We start from the raw sequence: 9788 nt of genomic DNA, 5'->3' as shown, positions 1-9788 counted from the left end.
TTCTAGACCACAGAATGTACAATCTGGGGAGTCAACAACGTGAATTTTAAAAAGATGGGAAGGAACGGAACAATGTCCGATCCTCATTCGAATGAGTGAAGAAATTTCTTTTTTGGAAAAATGAGGGAATTGCTGAAACCACGGTTTTGATGGAATAGTCCTTTGTATTGAGGCATAGCAGGCTCCCTTGGATTGACTAGCAATGTGCCAATACTCCGACCAAACATTGCGGGATCTATCTTTGATGATGGAAAAAATGTCAGATAGGGGAATGTGGTTTACGAGGGTAACAACAGGGTTGGACGCTCCTTGTTTTGCCAAGGCATCCGCAATATCATTACCCATGATACCAACATGTCCAGGAATCCAAATCAGAGTTACAGTTTTACCATAGCTTTGAATGGAGGCTATCATCTCTCGAATAAGGCATACAAAGTGATCATCAGGATGAAGAAGAGGACTGGATTTAAGTTTTTGGAGGGAACTGAGAGAGTCAGAGAGAACGAGGGAATGTTCAAAATTATTTTTGATTATATATTTGAGAGATTCTATTATAGCAATGCACTCGGCTGAAAATATTGAAAATTGATTTGAAATTGAATGAAATATTCTGTCATTAGAATTATTGTGGTAAACGTTAATACCTATACCACAGTTAGGAGAGTCGGGAGATTTGGATCCATCAGTAAATAAAAGAGAAAAGTTGGGCCATTTAGATAAAATAATGTCATTGAACATATTATTGACAGTTCGGGCCGGGAGATTGGAATGACTTTTAAGGATTCCGAATTGTTCTTAATGTAAAACCTAATGTTTTCATACCCTTATTCACAATTTGTTGAATGTGGGCCGTAAAGTCTAGTTTCTCATCCATTATTATGCCAAGATCTCGCATTTCCTTTACTCTTTCTAAATTTGTTTTATTTATTGAATAGCCAAATTATTGTGATTTTTTTTTATGGAAAAGGTTAAATTTTTTTCATTTTTCTACATTTAAATATAAATTGTTTTGTGAACACCAGTTATTTAGCATGTCTATATTAGATTGAAGAACTTGACAGTCGTTTAAGGAGATTATTTCTTTATATAATTTAATATCGTCGGCGAATAGCAGTACATTGACATTTTTAAAGCAGTTGACTATGTCGTTTATAAAAACAATAAATAAAATTGGGCCAAGATGACTACCTTGCGGTACGCCACTAGTGGCCAAGCATGGTTTAGATAAAAAAGATTTTATTTTAACAAGTAAAGTTCTACCAGATATGTAGCTACTTAACCAGCTTAACATATTTGGTTTTTTTTCACTTGTATATGTTTTTACTAACCCTGATGAAGGTTTGGGTTGAACTGAAACCGGTTGGTTATAAATATATACAATAAAGTGGTATTCAAGCAAAGTTATTTTTTTTAATTATTATTATTAACATATTTGCTCTGATTCCTATAGTTAATAAGTATAATATGCTTCGTTTCTTTCCCATAAGTTGAGGTTCAGTTCGGCAGTCCGGCTCGCGGATGTATACGTAGCATTACATTTTCATAGGATATAAACAATTATCATAATAAGGAAATCCCGTGGAAACATTATGAATTAAATATATAAGTATTCTTGTAGAACAACAATCATTGATTCTGATTATTAGTTGTAGAATTTATAAATCGTTATTTACAAATTAATAAAACATCATCTCATTAAAACGCCCCATTTGATTATCATGACTGAGTCTGTTTATTCTTGAAATTGACGACCTCCGTGGTCGAGGGGTATGGCTCTCGACTAGCAAGAGGGAGGTAGCGGGTTCAAATCCTGGCGGGCGCAAATAAATTTTATTTTTGTTATATCACAAATTACTCATTTGAAATAATACATCGTATATTTGCGGCACGTTCCAGAGTTGGAGAGACTCTCAGTATAGCCCTGGTATAAGACCACCATTCATAATTGAAACGTGACGTGAAATGGCTTTGGCCGTGTTTGGTGACCAGATCTGAATAGCAGGTACTCCCCCTCACCTTCCTCTTCCCCATCTACTTCCCCTCCCCACTACCTACAGCCTCACGACATACCATAGTTTCACTGGCTCCAGTATAATTAATAAATGACACAAATAATGACAAAGTGAACGGACAGGCAAAGTCCCGCTTTAACCGCGCCGGACTCCAGCTCCCCGTCAGACGTATCCACCGCCTGCTGAGGAAGGGCAACTACGCCGAGAGGGTGTGCGCCGGTGCCCCCGTCTACCTGGCCGCCGTCATGGAGTACCTGACCACCGAGGTTCTCGAGCTGGCCGGCCTCGCCGCCAGGGACAACAAAAAGACCAGGATTCGCAGTTACAATAATAATACAACAGAGTGATATCGTGTTTTGCTCATCTCCCGACATAATTATAAAAAATATTTGTTAAAAAGTGTTCTGTGAACCCAGAACGGATTAAAGTGGCGACTGTGCTTTATCCTACGTATATTCATCCAGCCGTCCCTAATCAAAAATACACGAATCTGTTCTAAATGATCTATTTAAAAACATCATTCAAACTGTGACATTTGACATTTATTTTACAAAGTGTAACAAAATCAACCCACATAAAAATATTTCCCTATAGATATTTAAATCAAGACAGTGAAAATTAAAATATATAAATGAAATAAATTAAATTGTTATGTCCAGTGCATACCAGATCAGTTAAATAAGTTAAAAAAGCAAATTTCACTATAACCTTTATTTATTTATTTTCGTTTTTATTTAACGCCATCTGTGTCTGCGAGCAATAACAAGAACATTATTACAAACATTACAAATCTATTAGCTCGATCACCACACAGAGGCCGCACTAACCACCGAATCCTACTCTATTCCGAATATTTATCTGAAAAAAAAAATAAAAAAGCGAACCAACAATGAATTGCGAAGCCTGCCTAAACCTTATCACCAAAAATGACCATGCGCTCACGTGTGCCACTTGCAACATCGGTTTCCATAACAATTGCTTAAATATCACAGACATCAATTTCAAAAAAATGTCATTAAAAAATAAACAAATCTGGAAATGCCCAAAATGCAAAAGCAGACCGAACTCACCTGCTACATCGTCCGCTACATTCGGATCAGAAGCCGACTCCTTATATAATCGTCTCACTAAACATTTTGATGACAAAATTTTTGAAATAAAACAAATGTTTGAGGAGGAAATTAATGACCTCAAAAAAAGCAGTGAATTCATCTGTAAACAATATGAAGACATGCTATTAAACCTCAAACAAGTACAGGACATTTATAAAGAAGCTAAATTCCTACGTGAAGTAAACGAAAAAAAAAACAACAGAATCTCTTCCCTGGAAAGTAGACTCGCGGATTTAGAACAAGTCAAACTCTCCGACAGCGTGGAAATAGCGGGTGTGGACTTACGGACGGGAGAACAACCCGCGGAGGCCGTTCTTCGGGTAGCTGGCTCGCTAGGACTGCCCCTGCAACTACAAGACATCCGCATGGTGACCAGGACCCAAGATCGCAGGCGGAACACCCCGGTCAAACTACAAATTGCCTTGTACAGCCAAAAAACAAGGGAATCGTTACTCTCGCTAAAGAAAGAGGCCAAAACCTTAAACCCAACCTCTCCTATCTTCATCAATGAAGTACTCTCTCCTTACTTCAAGGAACTGATGTGGAAAACGAAGCAAAGGGCCAAAGAAACCCTTTATCAATTTGTATGGTTCAAGTCTAATAAATTGCTTGTCCGCAAAGCAACTGGGGAAAAAATAATAGAAATAAAACATGAAAATGATTTGAAAAAAATGGGGATTCAACTGTAGATAACTGAGCATTCTATTATAAACTTCCTGTATTGCAATAAATCATAATGGCAGAATTATTTAACACATTGCAATCATTGCAACTATATTATTCCCCTACAAGTCCCATTTCATTAATTATTTCTACCGATTTTGTTTACAAAAATCTTTCTAATTCTTTTTATTATCCAAATTATTTTAACACCAAATTTTACTGCTCTAAATGTATTTATAACCAAAACCATTTTAATTATTTTAACATCAAACCTTATCATTCTAAATGTTTTTTTTACCCAAATTATTTAAGTTATCTTATCATAAAATTTGTTTGTTTTAAATGTTTTTATTACCCAAATTATTTTAATTATTTTTCCATCATTTTCTATTATAACCCTAATTATTTTAATTATTTTTCCTTCATTTTCTATTATAACCCTAATTATTTTAATTATTTTTCCATAATTTTCTATTATAACCCAAATTATGTTAATTATTTTACCATCATTTTCAATTATAACCCAAATTATTTTAATTATTATTCCATCATTTTCTATTATAACCCTAATTATTTTAATTATGTTTCCATCATTTTCTATTATAACCCAAATTATTTTAATTATTTTACCATCATTTTCTATTATAACCCAAATTATAACCCAAATTATCTTTACATTTTTACCTTCAAATTTTATTGTTTTAAAGGTCTTTCAAAGTATTTTAATTATTTTTACTTCAATTTCTATTTTTCCAATGGTTTTTATTACCCAAAGTATTTTAACTATTTTACCATAAAATTTTATTATTTTAAATGTCTTTACTACCCAAACTATTCTGATTATTTTACCATCAAATTCTATTATTCTAAATGTTTTTATTACTCTAATTATGTTAATCACTTTACCATAAAATATTATTGCTCTAAAGGTTTTTATTATCTAAAGTTTTTTAAGTATTTTTCCATAAAATTTTATACCTTTAAAGCGTTTTATTATCCAAAGTATTTTAATTATTTTACCAACAAATTTATACCTTTAAAGGTTTTTATTATCCAAAGTATTTTAAATTATGTTACCATCAAATTTTATGGTTTAAAAGGATTTTATTATCCAAAGTACTCTAATTATTTTAGCATGAAATTTTATGTTTCTAAAGGTTCTTATTATCCAATGTATTTTTATTATTATTCCATCAAATGCTATTGTTTTAAATGTTCTAATTATCAAAAGTATTTGAATTATTTTAACATCAATTTTTATTGCTCTAAAAGTTTTTATTACCCAAATTATTCAACTTATTTTTCCATCAAATTAGATTGTACCAAAGGTTTTTATTATCCAAAGTATTTGAATAATTTTACTGTCAAACTTTATTGTTTTAAAGGTTTTTATTATTCAAAGTACTTAAATTATTTTCCTTTAAAATTTTATCCTTTTCAAGGTTTTTATTATCCAAAGTATTTTCATTATTTTACCATCAAATTTTATGTTTTTAAAGGTTTCTATTATCCAAAGTACTGTTATTATTTTTCCATCAAATTTTACTGTTATAAATATTTTTTATTATCCATAGTTTTTGAATTATTCTACCATCAAACTTTAAGGTTTAAAGGGATTCTATTTTACTATCCACAGTATTCTAATTATTTTACCATGAAATTTTATGTTTTAAAAGGTTTTCATTATCCAATGTTTTTTTATTATTATACCATCAAATGCTATTGCTTAAAATGTTTTAATTATCCTAAGTATTTGAATTTTTTTACCATCATTATTACCATATTACTTTATTGTTCTAAAAGTTTTTATTATCCAAATTATTCAACTTATTTTTCCATCAAATTATATTGTACCAAAGGTTTTTTTTATCCAAAGTATTTGAATAATATTACTGTCAAATTTCGTTGTTTTAAAGGTTTTTATTATTCAAAGTACTTAAATTATTTCCCTTTAAAATTTTATGCTTTTCAAGGTGTTTATTATCCAAAGTATTTTCATTATTTTACCATCCATTTTTATGTTTTTAAAGGTTTCTATTATCCAAAATACTGCTATTATTTTAACATCAAATGTAACTGTTTTAAATATTTTTTATTATCCAAAATCTTTGAATTATTTTACCATCGAATTTTATGGTTTAAAAGGATTTTATTTTATTATCCAAAGTATTCTAATTATTTTACCATGAAATTTTATGTTTTTAAAAGTTTATATTATCCAAAGTATTTGATTAATTTTACTCTCAATTTTTACTCCTATACTACTCATTATTTACCACCACTAGCAAAATGTGTGAACTTTGTATGGATCAACTTATGTAACTTCGCAACCGCAACATGATCACTCAACTTAATATTGATACAGAAACATTTAACAACTCAGAACACACTTTTGACAAAGCGACAGAATTTAATTCTCTGTTTACAGAAAAACACAACTTAAACATAATTTCCCAAAACATTAGAAGTATTCGAAAGAACTTCGATAATTTCTCGGTCCTCTTAAACGAAATAAACATAAGCTTCGACATTATTATCTTGACTGAATGCTGGTTAGATGATTCGTACACAAACCTAAACTTAAAAGACTATACAACTCTCCATTCCACTAAACATCTAAATCAAAACGACGGTATAGTAATCTTTGCCAAAGATTCACTAAACCCATCAATAACAGAAATCAACCTAACCGAAGCAAACTGTATCCAAATCTCCCTCGGAACAGACATCTCCATATTTGCCGTCTACAGACCCCCAAGCTATAACAATCTCTCACCTTTTCTCAACTCCTTAAATAAACTTCTCGATAAAAATAAAAAAACACAACAATTAATTATTGCAGGGGATATGAATATTAACTTACTAAACGGGCAACCAATAACCACAGAATACTTAAGTCTACTTACTCACTATGGATTAAATTCGACAATCAACTCACCAACAAGAATTACGTCAAACTCTGAATCCTGTATTGACCATATATTTGTTAAAACTAGGAAAAAAACATCTTCATCCATTATTCGATCAACGGTCACAGATCATTTCACTACTACACTTAGCATACATCATAACGAGAAACAAAAAGATGAAAAAAACAACTCCGTACAAGACAAAATTAATTTTAAGTGCCTAATAGAGGACATACATAAGGAATCTTGGTCAAATGTAATAAATGAACCCGACCCAAACAACGCGCTGAACACATTTATGAACACAGTTGGAACCTACATTGCTAAACATACAACAAAAAATACCCCGAAAAACTACTCACATAAAGAAAAAAAAATAACACCCTGGATCACGAAAGGATTAGTAAACAGCATTCATAAAAGAGACACAATGCACATGCAAGTGCGCAAAAACCCATATGACGACAAACTAAAAAATAATTACCTGCTATATAGAAACCTTTGTAATAAATTAATCAAACAAGCCAAATACAAGTACTACAAAAAAGAAATAAAATCCGCCAAAAAAGATCCCAAAAAAATCTGGAAAATCGTCAAAGATATTACTTTCTCCAATCCGAAAAAAGACTCGAAGATCAAAGTACTGTTAATAAATGGAAACAAAACCCTTACAAAAAATGAACCTGGTAAAATAGCTAATTTTATTAACTCCCAATTTGCAAAAGTCGGATCTAACTTAGCTGAAAAAATTCTTATAAAAAACGGCACAACAGAAGACTCTTTAACCAAACTATCCTCTACCATACAACCAAATCATTCGTTTTATGCTCACAAAATAACTAAAAAGGAAATCTCAGATTTAATTATTTCTCTCAAACCAAATTGCGCTGTGGGCCCAGATAACCTCTCCAATCATATACTGATTAGTCTCCGAGAACATATACTTATACCACTTCAACATATTTTCAACCAAAGTTTCAGCCTCGGCATTGTCCCCGATCACCTAAAAATAGGTTGTATTACTCCAATACATAAATCGGGAGACAAAACGCTTATCTTAAATTACAGACCAATCACTCTGCTAAATTCGCTATCGAAACTACTAGAAAAAACTATGAAAAAAAGACTGCTCGCATACCTTGATAAACACAAACTGATCTCCACCCGTCAATTCGGGTTTAGAGCGAAAATGGGAACAGAAGACGCCTTATCGGAACTAACCACCTACATAGTGAAAAACCTAGATGGCGGTTCAAAGGTGTTAGGAGTGTTCTTAGACCTAGCAAAAGCTTTCGACACCATCTCACACAAATTACTCCAACAAAAACTCAAAAACATTGGCATAACAGGTCCACCACTAAAATGGTTCATTAGCTACATTGAAAATAGACAACAAATTGTAAAAATAAATAATCAAGAAAGTGACAAAGTAGGCAACAGGTATGGAGTACCCCAAGGCAGCGTCTTGGGTCCCATACTGTTTCTCATCTACATTAACAGTCTAACTGAGATAAGCCTAGGGAACATAGAGTACAAAGTAATCAGTTATGCAGATGACACTGTAATTTTATTCAAAGCCCAATCATGGGAAAACGTCTTCAAACACACGGAAACAGGGATGACTGAAGTAAATAGATGGCTAATAAATAATCTACTGACACTAAATATTTCTAAAACTAAATACTTAACTTTCAGTAAAACATTAGCTGGTCAGCCAGATAGTCACCCACAACTTCATCTTCACCCCTGCACAGTTACCTCATTAACTAACTCACGCTGTGTTTGTGACAAAATTGATTATGCGCAAAATATTAAATATCTCGGTTTAACTGTTGACAATAACTTAAAATGGGATCTCCAAATCAACCTAATTACAAAAAAAATACGGAAACTCTCTTACATCTTCAAAACAATTCGAAACATTATGTCACTACCTCAGCTAAAAAATATATATTTTGCACTCTGTCAAAGTATTCTTATGTATGGTATTTCAGTATGGGGAGCAGCAGCAGAGACTCATCTCAAATCACTTAAAATTAATCATAAAACAATAATCAGAATTATGTTCAGAAAGCCTTATCAACATCCGACAGAACAGCTAATGATCAACAATAACCTATTAGACATAAATAAACTATTCATAAAGAAGATCATCTACAAAAACTGCATAAAAATATCACCACACTTCATAACTCACTCGCAAAACACAAGAGCAAACACACACAATCAATTACAAGTACCATATATCAAATCAAATTTTGCCAAAAAACATGAATCTTACTTGGCACCACATATATTCAATAAGTTTGTAGCCCAAACAAAGACCTATGTCGCATCTAATAATTTGAATTGGGTATTCAAAAGATTTTTAAACTGGTTGAATGTCAAAGAAAGAAGAGAGATAAGTAATATTCTTAATATCTAAAATTTTATATTTTCTTTTTTCTACTCTGTTTCTAATTTCTGATTTTCCTCTTATTTTATTATTATTATTTTTACTATAATATTTATATTTCTTTTTTTTTTTCTTTTTTAACCACTTATTTGTTTTTATGTAATTAGAAATTGTTAGTTACCAGCCTCAGAACAGACTTTGTCTAGTGAGGAGGGTAAGGAGAAAAATCATGTATGTACATAACTAATAATAAATAAACGCCCGGGTTGCCGGCACTGAATTGAATTGATCATCCCCCGCCATCTGCAGTCGGCCATCCGAAACGACGAGGAGCTCAACAAGCTGCTCTCCGGCGTGACCATTGCTCAGGGAGGTGTTCTGCCCAACATCCAGGCTGTTCTCCTGCCCAAGAAACAGAAAAGAAGGCGTAATTTTGACAGCGACAAACTATACTAATATAAAAAAATATATAAAAAATGAACGTCCCTCAAGTCCACGACCACGACCACCACACCATACCATCCGCATGACTTGATTCATTATTTAAAAAGCGCGCGCGCCAGTATTTGAAACCGCGACCTCCGGATCCCTTGTCTTATCCCTCGACCACGATCGACCACAGGCCGTCGAGATATACACGGTGTCCGGAAACTCGTAGTACAAGCGGGAAACTGGAGAATCTACACCACATGGGGAA

At 32.5% G+C, this 9788-nt stretch overlaps 1 protein-coding gene across 1 annotated transcript; it reads left to right on the top strand.

Annotated features, from left to right (window-relative positions):
- Nucleotides 1-1180: 1180 nt before the first annotated feature.
- Nucleotides 1181-9547, top strand: LOC149426984 (histone H2A-like). The gene is made up of 3 exons (XM_089632495.1): nt 1181-1205; nt 2124-2325; nt 9379-9547. Exons 1-3 carry the CDS (start codon nt 1181-1183, stop codon nt 9545-9547), a joined length of 396 nt encoding a protein of 131 aa, XP_089488621.1.
- The last annotated feature ends 241 nt before the right edge of the window (nt 9548-9788 follow it).

Source organism: Hesperophylax consimilis, chromosome 1, assembly GCF_061612785.1.
Source record: "Hesperophylax consimilis isolate HC1 chromosome 1, BYU_Hcon_1.0, whole genome shotgun sequence".
NCBI classification, from domain to species: Eukaryota; Metazoa; Arthropoda; class Insecta; order Trichoptera; family Limnephilidae; genus Hesperophylax; species Hesperophylax consimilis.
The sequence above is the reverse complement of the archived record's forward strand: the minus strand, read 5'-3'. Positions and strand labels throughout refer to the sequence as shown.

Bases quoted from the DNA above. Each gene is read 5' to 3' on its own strand.
- LOC149426984 (XM_089632495.1), top strand. From the start codon at position 1,181: ATGACTACCTTGCGGTACGCCACTA. The intron at 1,206-2,123 runs GTGGCCAAGCAT...ATAATGACAAAG, and splicing joins TACCTTGCGGTACGCCACTA to TGAACGGACAGGCAAAGTCC. The intron at 2,326-9,378 runs GATTCGCAGTTA...CTGAATTGAATT, and splicing joins AGGGACAACAAAAAGACCAG to GATCATCCCCCGCCATCTGC.